Source organism: Amblyraja radiata, chromosome 5 (genome assembly GCF_010909765.2).
Source record: "Amblyraja radiata isolate CabotCenter1 chromosome 5, sAmbRad1.1.pri, whole genome shotgun sequence".
In the NCBI taxonomy this organism is placed as follows: domain Eukaryota; kingdom Metazoa; phylum Chordata; class Chondrichthyes; order Rajiformes; family Rajidae; genus Amblyraja; species Amblyraja radiata.
The window spans coordinates 42,173,886-42,193,765 of NC_045960.1; the positions used below are offsets into that span (position 1 = coordinate 42,173,886).

Consider the following 19,880-nt stretch of genomic DNA (forward strand, 5'->3'; position numbering starts at 1 on the left):
ATTTCCCTTTTCTATCTACCTACAAAGAACATAATGTACTTTTAGTGTTGAGAGTAATTTATTCAAAGATGCTGTGGATTACCCTTTCAAGTGATGTACTGTTCTAACTCCCTCGCAATGGTATGCAATCTAAAATTGAAGGGCTTGGTTTTGCAAAATACTTTGGCATAATGAATAGGGTGTCGCTGGGAAGTATGAAGAAAAATAAAGTACATTTGGTACAATGAGCTAAATGACTGCTGGGGTCCCTGGTACCCCACAGCCCAGCCCTTGCCCCCCTCCCCTAGTCGCATTGAGACAGATGGAGAGAGAGAGAGAGGCATTCCCTCTCTCTTCATCCCTCCCCCACTTAAGTCACACCGGCTTCTCATTTTCACCCAACAAACAGCTAACATTGGCCTGTTACCTTTATCATCATTACTTTTTTGCATATAGTTCATTCATAGTTCTTTATCTCTCCACATCATCGTCTATATTTCTCGTTTCCCTTTCCCCTGACTAGTCTGAAGAAGGGTCTCGACCCAACACGTTGCTCATTCCTTCTCTCCAGAGATGCTGCTTATCCCGCTGTTACTCCAGCTTTTTGTGTCCGTATTCAGATTTATGTTTTTGCTTTTAAAACATTTGCTGAATATATAATTGGAATAGCCCTGACATCTCCAAGTTATAATTGTACTATAGATTAAAGCAGCCATTCTCAATGGTGGAAAGGGAGATACCCAAGCGGCTACATATCAACATGATTTATTGTTTATACTAATGCAAATCTCCACCTAGCACTAGCCTACACTGGTTACATTTAATTGATTGCAATGAGCCTTTGGTAGCCTTTTTTTAACCATGTACCTCTTGGACTTTAAGTTTATCTTGCAGCAATTCACCGGTGTTACACAAGTGTAAATCTATAGTAGAAGATATATTCTCTTGAATATATTAGCATATGATATGAATAGGTCATGCAGCCCTTTGAGAATGTTTGCAGTCATTTAGGTACAATGAGAGGAACGTTATGAATCATGAAGATATCAAACTAAGAGGAAAAATAAATATTAAAGCATTACCAATTCCAGCTCCATCTCATAATGTTAAAATAATTAATTGAGAAATTTGTGGATGGGCTAATTAGAACCTTCCACGGTACTCTTGATTCAGAACAGATCCCTTGGATTAGAAAAATTGATCGTGTTGTTTATTTCCAAAAGGAAACTGATGAAATATACGTTTGTTTCCTTTGTATTTTTTTGTTGGGAAGATTAATTACTAATTAATAAGAGAACATAATGAAGAAGAGTGTGAAAATGTTTAAACTTTTCTGCTACTCAAATAGAAAGCCAGCATAGGAAAGGGAATGTACTGTCAAGCCTCCGTGATATCTTGGGAAGGTGGCTAAAATAAAAGGTACAGCAGTGGAAATGCAGAAGACATTTAATAACTGACTAACCATCTCTTAAGGAACTGGGGACAAATTATTCATTCTGTTGAAATCAGTGTGTAAAAGGCAACCATCATACAAATCCACTGGATGGAATAACTGTTCTTTTGGAATCTGTAGCCCACTAATAATATTCATATTTATAACTTGTTTGAACAGTGGAGTAGATAATCATATGCACACATTGTTGTTCAGTCAAAAGCACGTAACATTGTAAGCAGTGTAGATAGAAATGTTAAATTACAAATCAATATTAATATGTTAAGCAAATGAACACAACTAGCAAATGCCAGTCATTAGTCATTTATCTCATTGCTATTTACAGGATTCAGCTTACATATTTAATCTACGCAAGAATAATGATAATACTTGAAAATGAAAATCATTGGGTGTGAAGTGTTACAGGTATATTGCAGATATTTATATGTGCTCTATAGCATGAAAGATATGCGGTTGAAATTTTAAATCGTAAAGCAGGGAAACGGGCCAATTGGCCAGTTATGTCCATGCTGTCCATCAACTGCCCATCTGTGCTCATCCCATTTACCACCACATGCCGCCTTCCATGCCTAGTGCTGATCTGGATACTTTTTAAATGTTGCAGAAGAACTTCCATCCACTACCCAATCAGCCTACTGCCCTTGGGACCTACATTAATAGAGTCTATTTGATATGGTGGTGATGGTGCTGCTTAGAGGTAGAAATAGTACCACTTTTTAAACCTGTAAGGAATTAAATAATATCAACATTATCTGAAATGCAATACTATTAATATGCAGTCACATTAAACGGGAAAGGCACAATCTCTTTATTTATTGAACATATTGTCCATAAAGATGAGAGAGTGAACTAATTTCAACTCTCCTTTTTACATCTAGTTGCTATGTATTTTTTTCCGTTCTTCTCATCACCATGTTAGCTGTGTCTAAATTTGATTAGCATTTTAACTGCCAATGGATATATTTGTAATGAGAACCAAAATACCATTGCCTCATCATCACACGTTTTACTGCCAGAGAAAGTGGTTGAGGCAGTTGCAATAAAAGCATTTAAAAACATTTGGACAGGTACATGGGTAGGAAAGTTTTATATTGGATATGGGTGAAACACAGACAAATTGGACCAGCTTAGATGGGCGGTATTAACGAGTTGGGCCAAAGGGCCTGTTTCCATGCTGTACGACAACTCCCAGAATAGCTGATCACCAGTACTATACTGAAAGTATAGCAGAGAATTAAATATATTTCAACATGTGATTGACATATGTACCATTAGCAGAAGAATGAAATTCTTACTTGCTACAGCTAAAATGGCCCATTAATTCAATATACAATAATAACATAATCAATAAATATTAATAACACAAGGTGACTATAGACTATAATAGTGCAAATTCAAAGAACCCAGTGCAACCAAAAACAAACCCCACAGCGTATCATAGTTGCTATGGTTGTGTTGTGCAGTCTTCGAGAACCTGATGATTGCTCGGAAGAAGCTGTTCTTCAGATTTCTATACCTTCTTCCCAAGGCTAGAGTGAAATGCGAGCATTACCTTGATGGTGTGGGTCATGAATATAGAAAGAGTAGTGCAGAGAACTGAGCACGCTGCCTTAAGGTGTGCCTTCGTTGATGGTTATTGAGGAGGAAATGTTGTTGCCAATTTGTACTGATTGTGGTCTGCCGATGAGAACTTCAAGGTTCCAATTACATAAGGATGAGAAGAGATCCAATTGTCTGAGTTTGATGATAAGTTTGAAATGGATGATGTTGTACACTGGGTTGTGGTCCATTCATCACAGCCTGTGGTCAGTATTGAGAAAAACATTTTAATACTTCAAGATGTAGAAGTGAGTACAATGTATTTTGTGTGGGTACAAATTCTAGCTGGCCTGAATGGCTGAGTATTTATTATACATGAGCAGCTTACTTTACTGATAGGTGTTAATGCCTTGGTTATGAGTTCGCTGTTACTGGTGTTCATACGAAATATCATTATTTTGTATTGCATGGTGCCTTTTTAAATCAGTATGATTTAAAAAAAAAAAAATTTAAAATACAGAATTTCAAACCATGGAAAAATGTTAAATGCACCTCCCTCCTCTAAATCTCATTGAGTCATTTATAAATTTGCTGAAATCCATGATGGATTCAAGAACTTTAGGGCTTTGTTGATCATGTCTCAACTTCACTCACAACTTCCCAAAAAAAGTCTTCTAGTGAACCAAGTTGACACCCATCTGGCACTTTGATAAGTTTGTTTATCAATTTAAACCTTGAAGTCCTGAGATGATTTCTGATATTCATATACTACGAGAGAGTCTAGTATTTTGGCCACCTGCTTTCACCTGCTTATCGTTCAGAAGCTATTGTGACCTGACCAAGCATATGGAAATAACTTTGTGGCTTTTGTTTTAGTCCATGAATTGTATTAAATACTCTGGCATGCAAGATTTAGTTTCAGTTAGAACTATTGGTTGTTTATAAGATGATCGATTCTTTAAAAAACAATAATTACACAAGATTAACATGAAATTGCATTTGATGTTTGCAGCTACTTGATTTACAAGAAAAATGTGGTATTTGGTTCCATTAATTGACGTTAAGATAAGACGTCATTTTTTTAGGGATATAACATGAATAGAAGTATTCTGCTTAAAGACTGGGGGATTTTTGTTGGATAATATTTGCTAGTCAATCTGCAGAAGAATTATATTGGTCTCGCCTTTCCACTGTGGGAAAATATAACAAGGTCGGAAGGCTATGGGAGAAGATCGCAGCGTTAAGAAGCAAACCTTAACACAGCAAGGGTCAGCAGTCCTGTTCTTGCACACCGTCACGTAAGAGTCCTTAAATAGTTGCCGTCATCAGCTCTCGTCTCCTACATATGGTCTCTTGGAACATGTGACCAGAAAATGACCAAAAGACTGAAGTTGCTATTCATGTGGTAGGAGTGGTCACTGGATTAAGTTTTTGTTATGTTGACGAGACTGTGTGTTCCTAGTTAGATCATTGCAGCTGCTGCTTCTCTCCCGCTTTCTCTTTCTCTTTCTCTCTCTCTCTTTCTCTCTCTCTCTTTCTCTCTCTCTCTCTCTCTCTCTCTCTCTCTCTCTCTCTCTCTCTCTCTCTCTCTCTCTCTCTCTCTCTCTCTCTCTCTCTCTCTCTCATATCTAATTCTCCTCTCACTCTCTCCTCTCACTCTTTCTCTTTCTCTTTTTATGAAGACATTCTGAAATCCACCTGCAACTGCTGTGCTTGTATTATTTTGCTGTTGGGACTATAATCATCTTTTTTTGCTCAGCAGGCAGTGAACAGCAAAGACGCAGGTCGATTCAAGACTTGACAATTGTTGGAACGGAATCTAATCAGGTAAGGCTTGTTCATTTTTTTTTTTAAAAGTCCATCCAACAGCATCTCTAATGCCAACAAGACAGTAAAATTGTTAAGTCTGAAAAAGGGTCTCGACCCGAAATGTCACCCATTCCTTCTCTCCAGAGATGCTGCCTATCCCGCCGAGTTACTCCAGCATTTTGAGTCTACCTTCTAGTAAAATTGTTAAATTACATTAAACTATTAAGAACTTTTTGAAAAGTCAGATAATGGATTAAAAAATGTTATTTTGTGTATTAAAAAGGAGCACGGTAGAAAAATGTTAACTTGGTTATTATCTGCATTTTCAATAGTTCGATTGGCATCAAATTATTAAGACCTACCGCTTTCATACTCCAATACTTTATACTTCCATACTTCATATTTCATACTTTCATTCAGTAGGACCATGAGATGGAGATCTTGGCATCAGGAGAGAAATAGTGAATGTTTTTTTAAGCAGAGGAGGATGTATGACAATGGACCAATGGCAGTTTCTCATCAATCCAGTTCCTCATTGCCCCCATTGGAGTTTTCAGTTCTACCCTTCATTATTCTAAATCAAGCCTTGAAGACTTAACAATTTAAAATTTTAATTCTATTTTTCCATATTGCATTTATCATTCCTCGTCTAGTTTTTTCCACGCATTTATTTTGACATTTAGCTTTCACTTAAATGCTGCTGGTTTCATTTGTTATTTTACAGTTTTACCTTTACACTGTTCTGTACTTTTAATGTGCTTTGATTCTTCTTCTCCGATAGCAAATGCATGTTTAGACTTTCAGGAAACGTCATAAACTAATGTAGCGGAGAGAGACGCAAAAAAAAAGATTGAATCAGATGATATCCTTCGCAACATCTGTTATAACAGTGCTTTTTAAAGTTGTCTCCACATATTTGTTGACACAATGTATACCTATATATTGCGCTTGTTTTTTTCTAACACAAAACTACTTGGAAAACTGCTCGAATAATTTAAATTTTTGATAAATATTAAAAACGGATTTCAAGTTCATGGAAAGCGAGAATTTTTTTTTCAATCCCATTATTTTTTTGTTTTTAAAGTAGTCATTGCGCATGCAAAAGATGCACTTATGACAAAGACAATAGGTGCAGGAGGAGGCCATTCAGCCTTAGTCATTGGTCAATATGTAAATAGTCATTATCAAAATTACTAACTGCTTTACTGAAGAATTTAGATTTAATTTATTTGAGAAACCTGCCAAGATTTCAACACAATTTAAATATTGTGTTCCATGATTCTGCACATTTTCCTATGAAGCTGTACATCTACTTAGAGCATTATCCATGTGTTCCAAGGAGTTAATAGACATTTAGTATTGGACAAAAATAACCAGACCAAATGTTGTCGTCCTCTGCTGCTGACATATCTGCATCCAGCAGAGGTCACTCAATAGCTATTCGAAACAAAAGACCTTGCTAAATTTATTTATTATTGAGGTATTGTGGTTAATTGTTGCATTTTTCCTTCCTCCACTCCATCGTCTGTCCAAAGGAGGAAAAAGCATTTAATAGGAATATTGAGTTACGGCCTTTTTGCCGTGTTTAAATTTAAATAATTTTAAATTAATTTTCTCAGCGCAAATATATAGAAAATTACTTAGAATTAATTGCTGAAAAGTTGTGAAATGTAAACGGTGTTATTATTTTGCTCAATTTGTTATTTGTCCCTGTGTAATCTGTGGCAGAGTGAATTTAAATATTTGAATTCAAAACTAATTGTAGTTTTTAAATAAAATAGTTAATCAATTCAGAATTTATTTTTATCTGCATCTTTCGGAATAGCTAAAACATGTTTGTAAAACAATTCAAATTCAATTCTATTGGACAATCATTTAAAGAAAGGCAATATGTCAATGTAACAATTTGATTATCTGATGCCAGTCATTGCTTCTCCATTTTATGCTGTAAAAATTATAGAAAATAGTCATTCAAACAAAATTATCATAAAGCATTTTAAGCCGATTTCTTTTGTTCACATATTCAGGGCAGCAGAAATAGCAGCCGTTCGTCTAGTCCGAGTGTGAGGATGATCACTGCCACGGGAACTCCTTCTGAGAAAACGACTCGCAACTATCCATGGACACCAGATGAATTAACAGGTTTGTTATGGCTTTTGTTTTAAACAGTTCAATTGATGGGAATGAATTCTCCTGAGTGATTGATTGAGTTGCCGGGCAAACAACTGGCAATTAGAGTTTAACGTGGGAAAGTGTGAGATCATGCACTTCAGTAAGAGCAATCAAAAGGCAAATTCTTATCTACAAAGTCATACAGCATGGAAACAGACCCTTTGGATCAATTTGCCCATGCCAACCAAGATGTCACATCTACATTAGTCTCAACTGCCAACATTTGGCCCATATCCCTCTAAATCTTTCCTATCTATGTACCTGTCCAAATGTCTCCCACTCTGGGTAAAATACTCTGTCCATTTGCCCTCATGATCTTGTACACGTCTATAAGATTACCTCTCAACCTTCCAAAGAAATAAAGTCCGAACCTGCCCAACCTCTCCCGATGCCAGGACTTGAGGGGCTGAGCTAAAGGGAGAGTTTGGGCAGGCTACAACTGTGTTCCTTGGAGCTTAGGAGGATGGAAGGTGATCTTATAGAGGTGTATAAGATCACGAGGGAAATAGATAGGGTAGGTGCACACTTTCACCCAGAGGAGGGGAATTAAGAACCAGAGGACATATTTTCAGTTTAGTTTAATTTATTACTGTCACATCTACCAAGGTACAGTGAAAAGCTTTTTGTTGCATGCTATCCAGTCATTAAAAGAAAATACATAATTACAATCAAGCCATCCACAGTTTAAGGTGAAAGGGTAATGATTTAACAGGAATCTGGGGGAGCAACTTTTTCACAGAGAGTGGTAGGTATATGGAAGAGCTGTTGGAGGAGGTAGTTGAGAGAGAAACTATAACAACATTTAAAATACATTTGGACAGGTACACGGATAGGAAAGATTTAGTGGGATATGAGCCAAACTTGGGCTGGTGGGGGGAATAGGTGTAGATGGGGCAGCTTGATTGGCAAAGGCAAGCGGGGCAGAAGAGCCTATTTCCATGACTCCATGACTCTCCCTACTGCTAAGGCCCTCAAGTCCTGGCAACATTCCCGTAAATCTTCACCCTCGTCTTTCCAGCTTAACGACATCCTTTCTATAGAGTGGCGACAAAAACTGAATACAATACTCTAAATGTGTCATTAACGTGGAAATCGCCCTATCTACGTGTGGTGCCACTTGAAAGGAACTATATACCTGAGCTCGTAGATCCCTCTGCTGACAAACAACCTCTCTCTTCCCCCTCCCTTTTTTTCCTCCCTCTCTTCCCAATGCCCCACCTGAATGTGCATGCATTTCTCCCTATCCCCTTCCTCCATATCCCTTCCACCTTTCTTTCCTCTGTTTTCTCATTTTGAGGGAGGTGGTCAAAGAATTAAATAGTCATACAGTACAAAACAGGCCCTTCAGTCCAAGTTGTCCATGCCAACCAAGATGCACCATTCAAGCTAGTCTGTGTGCCCCCACCTGGCCCATATCCCACTTAACCTTTCCGATCCATGCATTGTTCAAAAATGTGTTGAATGTTATAATTATACTTGCCTCAATTACTTCATCTGTCAGCTTGTTCCATGTACCCAACATACTCGATGGAAAATGGTGCCCTCTCATTTCCACCTGTACCTTTGTTCTTGTGTTGATTGTGAAAATAGCTAGTCATTAAGAAATGTGTCTTGATTTTATTGACTTTACTAGTGTGCTTCAATCACTCTATTATACGTTCTCTAATAAATGCAGGTTAGTTAAATTTTCATTATCTTCTGCATAAAATTTCCATGCACCTAAGCAGGATTTGCATGTGCTTGGCAAAAATCCTTTGTAAACTCACTCACCTCCATAGCGCAAGTGAGTGACTTTATTTTCACAATTTTCGGAACAGTGATAATTACTTCAAACATTTTCTGATAATCATGGATATGGATAAGACAGATTCTAGGCAGCCACGGTGGCGCAAGGACGGTACGGTGGTGCAGCGGTAGAGTTGCTGCCTTGTAGTGCTTGCAGCGCCGGTGATCTGGGTTTGATCCCAACTACGGGTGCTGTCCGTTTGGAGTTTGTACATTCTACCTGTGACCGCGTGGGTTTTCTCCGAGATCTTCGGTTTCCTCCCACACTCCAAAGACGTACAGGTATGTAGGTTATTTGGCTTGCTGTATGTATAAATTGTCCCTAGTGTGTGTAGGATAGTGTTAATGTGCAGGGATCGCTGGTCAGTGCGGACTCGGAAATGGTGTTAAATTAATGAAAGGCAGGGGTGAAGAGCACAGATTGGGAGCAGCTGTTATTGGATAAGTCCATATTTGATGTTGTGAGTCATTAAAAGGGCAGCTGGTCACAATTCAGGACCAACATCTTCCTAAGTAGAATAAAGAGAAGGATGGTAAAGTTCAGTAACCCTGGATGATGATAGATGTTGTAAATTTAATGATGATAGATGTTGTAAAATCAAAAACTAAAAGGAAGCTTGTAAAAAAGGACACAAAGTTGGTGTAAAATAAAAGACACAAAAGAAGTATGTAAGGCTCATGAAGCTGAAATCAGACAGTGTCCTTGAAGAATATGAATGAAACTGGAGAGAACTTAAACAGGGACTCAGGTGGGGTAAAAGGGCTTGAGAAATATTCCTGACAAATAGGATTCAAGAAAATTCCAAAGTTTTTTGTAATTTTAAAAACAAGGCTATAAATGGGGAGTGGGTAGGACCACGCCAGGATAATTTGTGACTGATGCCAGAAGTGAATGGGATACTAATCATGTAATTTAAATCGGTATTCATCAAGAAAAATATGTAGGACAACAAGACGAGGGAGTGGTGTACTGATATTACAGGTTACGTTGATATCAAGTAGAAGGTGGTTGAAAGACATGATGGAGAATAAGCCGCTAGTGAAATCTATCCTAGTTTATTGAGAGGCAAGAAAGAAGATCTTTGTACCTGATTAGCCACCGATAGGGGTCCAAGAGGCTGGAGAATAGTCAAAGTTGTTCAAAACATGAAGTGCCTGAAGAATTCAGCAGGTCAGGTGGTATCTGTGAAGGAAATGAACAGTCAATGTTTCAGGTCATGGCCCTTCTTCAGACTGATCACATTGGCTGAGTTGTGGATATGAGGAAGATTGTCAAATAATCCTTCTGGTTATAGACCAGATGGAAATATGGGCGGGAAAATGACAGATGGAGTTTAATCCGGAAATGTGTGACATATTGCGCTTTGGAGAAGTCAAATGAAAGAATACAGGACCGTCAGAGGCACTGATATACTGTTATATCTTGGGGTACAAACCCATAGCTTCCCAAAAATGGCAACACAAGTACATTGGGTGGCAAAGAAGAAATATAACATGCTTGCCTTCATTGTTCAGGGTGATGCTTGTAAAAGTCAGTAAGCCTTGTATAAAACTTTGGTTAGAGCATTTGGAATATTGTGTGCAACTCTGGTCACCACAATGCAGGAAGGATATGGAGGTTTTGGAGAGAGTAGAGAAGAGGTTCACCTGGGTGTTGTGTGGCTAATTAGCTTTGAGAGGTTGGACAATCTTGGGTTGGTTTTCTCTGGGGTGTTGAAGGCTGAGAGCAACCTGCTAGAAGTGTGAGACAATGAGAGGTATGAAAACAGTAGTTAGTATGATTCTTTTTCCCCAGGGCAAAATACCAGAGGACATAGTTTAAAGTAAGAGGGGAAAAGATCAAATAAGATTTATGTGACAAGTTTTTCTACAGTGGTAGGTGCCTTGGACGCACTGCCATGCAAGGTAAAGCAGATACAACCTCCATGCTTACGAGGCATTTAGGTAGTTATGTCAACAGGCAGTGAATAGAGGGATATCGACCATGTGCAGGCAGGTGGGATTAGATTAGATTGGCATTATGGTCGGTGCTGATGTGGGCCCAAGGGCCTGTTTGTATGCTGTATATTTCCCTGTTCCATTTAGTTAAGAATACATCTGTATTCTAATGCCACAATTTTTGTTTGATAGCACTGCTGTGAAGTAACTTGGGATAGGGCGTGCAGGGCAGTGCTGCTCCCCACCATCATCACCATGATGATCCAGAAGGGCATGCTGGCCAATGTGGACGCGCTGAGCGGCCACACTTACGGAGCCCGCAGCCGGTCCCAAAGTGGCTCCAGCTCCAGCCGTGGGCAGTTCTGGAAGGGGGGCGAGTTAGGGTTAGGTATTTTCCTCTCAGTGGAAGATGCCTTGGCCTTCCCCCAGCCTGGCACTGCCCAAGTCCCACTATGGCCGTGACCCCCACTCTGCCCACTGGCAGTCAGTGGGATTCTGTAAATGGGGGAACGCACAGGATCTGCCATCAACCATTAATTATGCGGGTTAAGGAGCCAGTGAAACCCGGGACCTCTGCGGCAGTCTCACTCAACATACACACTCACAATTATATTCATAAAATATGACTCCAGTCATATTCATGTTATAAAACAAGGGATTTTTGTGTTTCCAACCTTAATTCATCTTACTACATTACTAGCTATTTACTAGCAATAGGAGCACTGCATTCCATTTTAAATGAGTGACAGTGAATCCAAGAGAATATCTGGAGCGAACACAAATAAATCAGTCAAATTGTTTCCAGTACAAATACTAAGAAAGAAATGCTGCATGAGAAAGTAAGAAAATTATCAAGGCATGGCATTTTACTGCCAATACATCTACACTTAACAAGTGTACAGTGTTATGCAGTTGCATTCATCTATCATCATATCATATATCTATCTATATCTATATTACTAAATCTCTGATCTTGACCGCTTTTGGCCGACTGTGCTGCGATTTCCGAGAGAACGCCGCCACCTACGGCCGTCATTTTTGGCCACCTCGCTCAGAGCCCCCCTCCGCCGTATGAATGTGGAGGACTTTTTCCGTCGATGAAAAATGAGAGAGATATTAACGTTTTTACAAAATTCCCCATTCTCTCTGCTGCCCCCGCTGGCGGCAGGGGGAGGGACTATAAAACCAGGAAGTGTCGTGCCTCATTCAGTCTCTGCCTGACCAGGAAGCGAGAAGGTCACGGCTCTCTGAGCTGCGAATAACACTGAACGCACGTCTACTCCACGGTGAGTCCCCTGTAAAGTGGCTGCAGCCCTTTTTAACAAGTTTGTGTTCACAAAATGAATTTTGGTTGTCGGGTGTCTGCAGCCCAATTGTTTGCCTCGCCTTTTTTTAACAAGTTTGTGTTCACAAAATGAATTTTGGTTGTCGGGTGTCTACAGCCCAATTGTTTGCCTCGCCTTTTTTAACAAGTTTGTGTTCACAAATTGAATTTTGGTTGTCGGGTGTCTGCTGCCCAATTGTTTGCCTCGCCTTTTTTTAACAAGTTTGTGTTCACAAAATGAATTTTGGTTGTCGGGTGTCTGCAGCCCTATTGTTTGCCTCGCCTTTTTAACAAGTTTGTGTTCACAAAATGAATTTTGGTTGTCGGGTGTCTGTAGCCCAATTGTTTGCCTTGGCTTGGCTTTTAAAATCGTTGCAACAGTTGGATGCCTGCCCAAGCATCCATACGGCCTACAATGTCTATACTAGCCCTCTGGAAACCAGTACCTTCAGCCCGCAACATCCATACTAGCGCAACAGACAGCCCCCCCCACTGGCGAGCAGTATTGGAATTGGTGGAGAGCTAGAATATTGCGTTGGTGACCAGCCCTCCCGTGTGATGCTGGGACCCAACGGGTCCCACTTAGTCTAGTGTAATATTAAAACTCTCTGGCTGGCTGGCTGTGTATGTTTCTGACTTGTGGCTGCCAGCCTTTGATTCGTTATGCCAACGTCAGACCCAGAAACGCCGAGTTTTTTTCCATTTCGGTAGAGATTTCACTTTTCATTCCAAGTATCCACTCCTCATTAAATTCTGTCATGTTTATGTACACGTTTTTAATAAAATCCTTCTCCCCCCCCCCCCCCCCCATATTCACTCATTTTGTCGCCTCCTGCTGGCCAGCGACCATAACGGCTGCTGCCGCCCGCATCTCGCCTCAAAGACGCCATTTAAAAACAGCCGCACTGCTGATTCCTGAGCCACTTGAGTTGGAGGACCACGTCTCCCATGGGGGCTACGAGTAGGGAACGGCTGCGTTGGGGGAGCAGACCCAACGGGTCTGCACTTGGTCTAGTATACTTTTAAAACTGTGTGTGTGGGAGGGTGGGCGTCATTTTGCCTTTGAAATTCCTCGCAACCAGGCGCAAAAACGCGGAGATCTTTACATATTTCGGTAGGGATTTAACTTATGATTTCAGAAAACCACTCCTCTCTCGATTTGCTCAATTATTTCCCCAGATTTGAATAAAATTGTTCAAGTCAAGTCAAGTCAATTGAGTTTATTGTCATGTGTCCCTGACAGGACAATGAAATTCTTGCTTTGCTTCAGCACAACAGAACATAGTAGGCATTGACTACAAAACACATGAATAAATAAACTGATGAAGTGCAAATAACAGATTATGGGTTATTAATGTTCAGAGTTTTGTCCGAGCCAGGTTTAATAGCAAAACTCACTTAAAAAAAAAAAAAATCACCGCTTGCCAGCTGCTGACGTCACAATGCCCACATGCCCACCAATCAAGGCCCACCTGCCTCCTGACAACCCCCCCCCCCCCCCCCGCCGCTCTGGATTAATGCAGCTGCTGTCAACGCACATGCGCAGTTTTCCACGAGGTACGTTACTCCACCCACCCCCACCCCCGTTCTTCAAAAGGCGCAGAAAGAACGAGAATGTTCTGCAGCAAAGATCCTAGAGTTGTGCTCAGCTATAGGTTCTTTGTTCTGCAGTTGTTCACGCGCTGAACGACGTTCTCCTCACTGTCGGCGCAGCTCATGAAGCCCTGCCCCTCCCATCCCCTGCGCGCTCATTCCAGATGTGGGTTTCTAGAGTCAGAAGCTCTACCCCCTTCCCTCCACCACCCTCCTCCTTTCTCCCCACCTCTCCTCTCCCCTTCCCTTCCCCCCACCTCTCCCCTTCCCTTCCCCCCACCTCTCCCCTTCCCTTCCCCCCCTCTCAGCCCCCTTTCCCCCCTCTCTCTCTCCTATCTCTCGCTCCCCTCCTCCCCCACCCTCACTCATCCTCCCTCTCCTCCTCCCCTGCACCCCCCCCCCTCTCTCTTGCCTTTCTGTCTCTGCCTCACTCTCCGTCTCTCCCCATTCTCTCTCTGTCCTCACTCTCTACCCCCCCCCCCCCCTCTAGACGCGCCTGCGAGTTGGGGGCTATGCGTCAGTGGATAAGGCGGTTATGGGTTAAAAGGAGGAGCAAATTAATAATATTAATATAATATCAAGGGGGATAGTTTGCGTGTGGGGGGGGGGGGTGGTAGTTAGTGTGTGTGAAGCCGCATGCCACCCCCCGCAACCACACGTTGGGGGAACAGACCCAACGGGTCTGCACTTGGTCTGGTATACTCTGATCTTGGATGTGGATGTTTTTTGTGAGTTTTTAATTAAAATTGTTCACAAATCTGAAATCATTTTTGAAGTTAACGAGCTGATGATATCACAATGGCACTGCTTTTACTTTTGGACTAGTTTAAAAAAACTGCAAGTAGCTGAGTATCAGTAGTCCGTGATTAATTGTTTTTGTAGGTTCTTTAGTATATATTATATATTTCTGACGATTGTGAAGTTGAATCAAAAGTTCGAATCTGTAGTACATTTTGATATTGATACTGCCAATTGAGCTGCAAGGCTATCATGTGTGGGAGGGTGAGATACTTCAGAAGGATTTAGCTGGTTACTTGATTAAACTAATAATTGCAACTAGAACTGATGCAGTAATCCCTGCTGTATGTGCACTGGAAAGATTTATCATTAAACACCAGTTAACTAGTTGCGAGTGGGCCTGCTGGGTTTTTAAAACATCAGCTATCCCATTGTGTTTCTGTCAAACCCCCTCCTCACTTGTATCTACCTATTGCTCGCCAGGCTTGAATCCTGCCCCTTCTCTCTTGCAGCTTTCTCCTCCCCTATAAACAATCAGTCTGAAGAAGAGTCCCGACCCAAAACATCACCTATCCATGTTTACCTGAGATGTTGCTTCACCCAGAGTTTAGTTTATTTTAGAGATGCAGCGCGGAAATAGGCTGTTCGGCCCACCGAGTCTCCGCCAACCAGAGATCCCCGCAGACTAACACTATCCTACACCCACTAAGGACAATCGTTACATTTAACCATTTACGCCAATTAACCTACAAACCTGTACGTCTTTGGAGTGTGGGAGGAAACCAAAGATCTCGGAGAAACCCCACGCAGGTCATGCGGAGAACCTACATACTCCGTACAGACAGCACCTGTAGTCAGGATCGAACCCGAGTCTCCAGAAGCAACTCTACCGCTGCGCCACCGTGCCGGAGAGTTACTTAAACAATTTGTGTCTTTCTCATCTATCCATTTCAATTTCATAATTGGTTTCAATTTAGAAAACATTTGAGGAAATCTTTGTGAAGTGTAATAGATATGCTGCTAAATAATTATGTGCCAGTTTGTTTTTTGTTTAATTAGGCCCCCGTTGATACAATGGTGCAGCAATTAAATTACAAGACCAATAATCAAAGTTCACATCTCACCATGGAAACTGTGAAATTTAAATTTTCTTAATAATTTGGCATTTACAAAACTATATTATCCATGAGTGATGATGCATACATGTGAATTAGGAGCAGGCATAGGCCATTCAATAAAACCATGATAACCAAAACAGAATGAATTATTCGAACAGTTCGCCACTGTTGTCCTTCAGCTGGGGTGGGAATCAGCCATCCTTGCCTTGCCTGTATTAGACTCCATATTCACAAAGATACTTGATTTTTTAATGGCCTAGCAAAACTCTCAGTCCAAAGACTATTGGGACTATTATGAACTGATCTTTCATGCGAGACCCAGGTTCTGAAAAGTGAATGAAAAATATAAATAATAATTTGTATACAATCCAGAAGCTGAAACATAGAAACAGAAAATAGGTGCAGGAGCAGGCCATTCGGCCCTTCGTGCCAGCACTGCCATTCAATATGATCATGGTTGATCATCCAAAATCACACTAAATCTCGTTGCACTGACGTGCAATGACAATAAAAGATATTATTATTATTATTATTATTATTATTATTATTAGTACCCTGTTCCTGTTTTCTCCACATATCCATTGATTCCGTTAGCCCTGAGAGCTATATCTAACTCTTTTTTGAATACATCCAGTGAATTGGCCTCCACTTCCTTCTGTGGCAGAGAATTCCACAGATTCACAACTGTGGGTAAAAAGGTTTTTCCTCATCTCAGTCCTAAATGGCCTACCCCTTATTCTTAAACTGTGACCCCCTGGTTCTGGACTCCCCAAACATCGGAAACATTTTTCCTGCATCTAGCCTGTCCAATCCCTTAAGAATTGTATATGTTTCCATAAGATCACTTCGCATTCTAAATTCCAGTGAATATAAGCCTGCATAACCTGCATGCCTACTTTCAATGACCGATGTACAAGGACGCCCAGGTTCTTGTTACACCTCTCCTTTTCCTAATCTGACACCATTCAGATAATAATCTGCCGCCTTGTTCTTGTGTGAATGTAGATCTTTGTTTCTGTAGTTCAGATACTGATTACATCATTTGTTCTTGGTTGACCATGTTTGACTTTTGGAATATGTTTAAGAAAATGAAGAGAATATTGAATTGCACCGCCAAGATAATTGTGTGGGAATCAATTCAAATAATTCCTTAATAATAATGTAGCATAACTTTGACTTCCATACTGTGGCCAAGATAGTTAATAAGACCAAAAAAAGTGGCATTGAATTGAGGCAGTTTAAAAAAGAACTGGCACAAACCAAATGTGGAAATAATTTAAGAAATCATCAAAGGTTGCTAACAGATATTTTTACACACTGTAAATGTTCTCAATTATTTTCTTTCTAAAGTCCATAATGTAATGAACTGCTTAAAGGAAACAATGTGAACAATTATGATCTAAGGCGAGTTAGAGTGGGTGTACAGAGTATAAGGTGATGGCCCGATATTTTGATCACCTTCACTTAAATTCCCATTCCCTGCCCTACAATTCATCATTACTCCTGAAATGCCACCTTAAATCTCCGTGATAGTAAATCTTGATTCCCCATCTCGTTGCAAAGGTTGTGAATCGTGACCTCCTGTTGTACCACCGTGATATGTGCCTCTCTTCTCAATTATGAAGTTCTAAGGCAAACTAAAATAATTGAGAAAGAATATCAGGAAAAATACACTCTCCCTTTCAGGAGCTATTGATAGCAGAAATCCACTTGAACAAACAGCTGGTCTGTTGAACTTGTTTTATAAATGATGTTCTTCACCAGACTAAGCAACCAGCTGCCTCAGACAACTGGACTTTGACAAGGTTTGAAGTCAGTTCCCATAAATAAACACGACAAAATATATGCAACCTAATAATTTGAGTTAATGCTTTGACAATTATTTTCCAGATACCAATGGTTCTGATAACTCTATCCCAATGGCATATCTTACACTGGATCACCAGTTACAGGTAAGAATTGTCAGTAGGTACCTCGAATAGTTTTGGTTGATTATTTTTAATTCTGAGCACTAATTCATTGTGAAGCTTAATATATGGGTGGCTTGTGCTCATTTTCAGAATGATTTTCTCAAGCAAATAATTTCCACTAATTCATGCCGTGAATATGCAGTTAGATAAATGTGTAGGAAGGAACTGCAGATGCTGCTTTAAACTGAAATCGAAACTCTACAGCCACTGCAGTTAGATAAATGTTCTAATTCCATGAATATACAGCATTACACTCTGTAAGTGGTCCATGATCACTTTAAGTTATAGGTGACTGAAGATAAAGGGAAATTCCTTTAGCATTTGTTTCAGTTATCATATTGGCAATAAGAACAGAAAACGCTGGAAGTGCTCATATAGTCAGGCATTATCAGTGATGAAAGGAATCGAGTCAATTGTGTTTGTTTCAATGGAAATGCATGATACTGGGAACAGGATTATATATTTGTGGATCCAGTGGGAACAAGCTTCCAAAATACGTGAGATTATCTTTCTCATTTCACAATATGACCTAGTGTCTTTTCAACATCTTTGCCTGTGTACTAATGTCATTAAGAATTGCATGTGGTATTAAGAAAGTGAAAACGTAATTAAGTTTGACCCTGTTCTTATCCATTCTCCCACCATGAGCTTTGAATATAACTCCCCTACATACGTGAAAGTCCATTGTTTCCTGATACAGCTGCGCAATTAGTTTTCCAACAGTGATTTTTAGATCAGCTTGTAAAAGTATGCTTTGTGACCATTTCATTTGTGACATTTGCATTTCTCCACAGCCACTAGCTCCATGCCCAAACTCCAAAGAATCCATGTCTGTATTTGAGCAGCATTGTAAAATGGCTCAGGAATACCTGAAAGTTCAAACTGAAATAGCATTATTACTACAGAGAAAGTAAGTGATGGTTATTTACATTTCCTTTCTTGTATGTGGAGTTTAAATTAAAATAGCATCTAACAAACATGCAACTTTTATTGTTGCAAGATCTGAAAATCCTGCATTATAACAAAGCATCTCTAAGAGAGTGGGAAAATTACTAATACATGTGTGTATCAGTTTATTCTTTTCATCTTGGAATGGTACCATTGAGGCCAATGAGAAGGAGATGGCAAACAAACCATAATGTACAAGTAACAAGAGCAAGTGGGAGATTAAATATTCCAAACGGGAGCAAGCTTCTTGACCCTTCAAAGCCTCACTATTATCATTCCATCATAAATGAGGCCCTCACTAGGGTCTTCTCTATATTCCGCAGCTCTGCTCTTGCTCTGTCCCCCTCCCCCCCAGTCAACAGGGACAGGGTCCCCTAGTCCTCACTTTACACCCCATCAGCTGTCGCATGCAGCACATAATCCTCCAACATTTTCACCACCTCCAACGGGATCCCACCACTAGCTACATCTTCCCAACTCAACTGCTTTTTGCAGAGACCGTTCCCTCTGAAACTCTCTGGTCAACTCGTTCCTTCCCACCCAAACCACCCCTTCCCCAGGTACTTTCCCCTGCAACCGCAAGAGATGCAACACCTGTCCCTATGCCTCCACTCTCGGCTCCGTCCAAGGACCCTGACAGCCTTTTCCAGTGAGGCAGAGGTTCACTTGCAACTCCTCCAACCTCATCTACTGTGTCCGCTGATCCAGGGGTGGACTCCTATATATCGGCAAGACCAAGCCCAGGCTCGGCAATTGTTTAGCTGAACACCTTCGCTCAGTCCGCCTTAACCTCCCTGATCTCATGGTTGCTAAACATTTTAACTCCCCCTCCCATTCCCACACTGACCTTTCTGTCATGGGCCTCCTCCATTATCAGAGTGAGGCCCAGTGCAAATTCGAAGAACAGCACCACCTATTTTGCTTGGGCAGCTTACACCCCAGCGATATGAACATTGACTTCTCTAACTTCAAGTTACCCTTGCTTTCTCTCTATCCCCATCCCTTCCCAGTTCTCCAACCAGTCTTACTGTCTCCTACTACATTTTATCCCCGATTGCATTGGTGTTAACTTCTCCTAGCTAGCAAATGATCTATTCCACATTTTTCTCGATCTCCATTCCCTTTACCATGTTTTCACATCTTCATACCTCCTTATCTATGTATCTCACTCCCCCCTGTCTCGACCCAAAATGTCACCCATTGCTTCTTTTCAGAGATGCTGCCTGTCCCGCTGAGTTACTCCAGTATTTTGTGTCTATCCTCACTATTATCTAGTAGGTTCAAATGCATGTTTAGTTTATTGTCACGTGTACTGAGGTACAGTGAAAATATTTTTTGTTGCCTGCTATCCAGTCAGCGGAAAGACTACACGTGATTACAATCAAGCCATCCACTGAGAAATATTCTCACAGCTGTAGGCTTGACAAAACTAAGAAATTTTGACGTCGTCCAGATCTGTACAGAGAATTTGATTGCAATTTTAAATACCAGATTGAACATCCATCCTAGTGTTA

General features: G+C 40.5%; 1 protein-coding gene across 4 annotated transcripts in view; it reads left to right on the forward strand.

Moving 5' to 3' along the window:
• Positions 1-19,880, forward strand: part of map3k7 (mitogen-activated protein kinase kinase kinase 7) — a 106,972-nt gene that overhangs the window by 80,821 nt on the left and 6,271 nt on the right. For 2 of the 4 annotated variants that reach the window (XM_033021070.1, XM_033021072.1), the window contains 4 exons: positions 4,731-4,798; positions 6,808-6,922; positions 17,339-17,400; positions 18,213-18,328. In XM_033021070.1, coding sequence (XP_032876961.1) covers positions 4,731-4,798; positions 6,808-6,922; positions 17,339-17,400; positions 18,213-18,328 — 361 coding nt within the window. The remainder of the gene's footprint in view (positions 1-4,730; positions 4,799-6,807; positions 6,923-17,338; positions 17,401-18,212; positions 18,329-19,880) is intronic. The other 2 variants (XM_033021071.1, XM_033021073.1) reach the window with 1 other exon arrangement.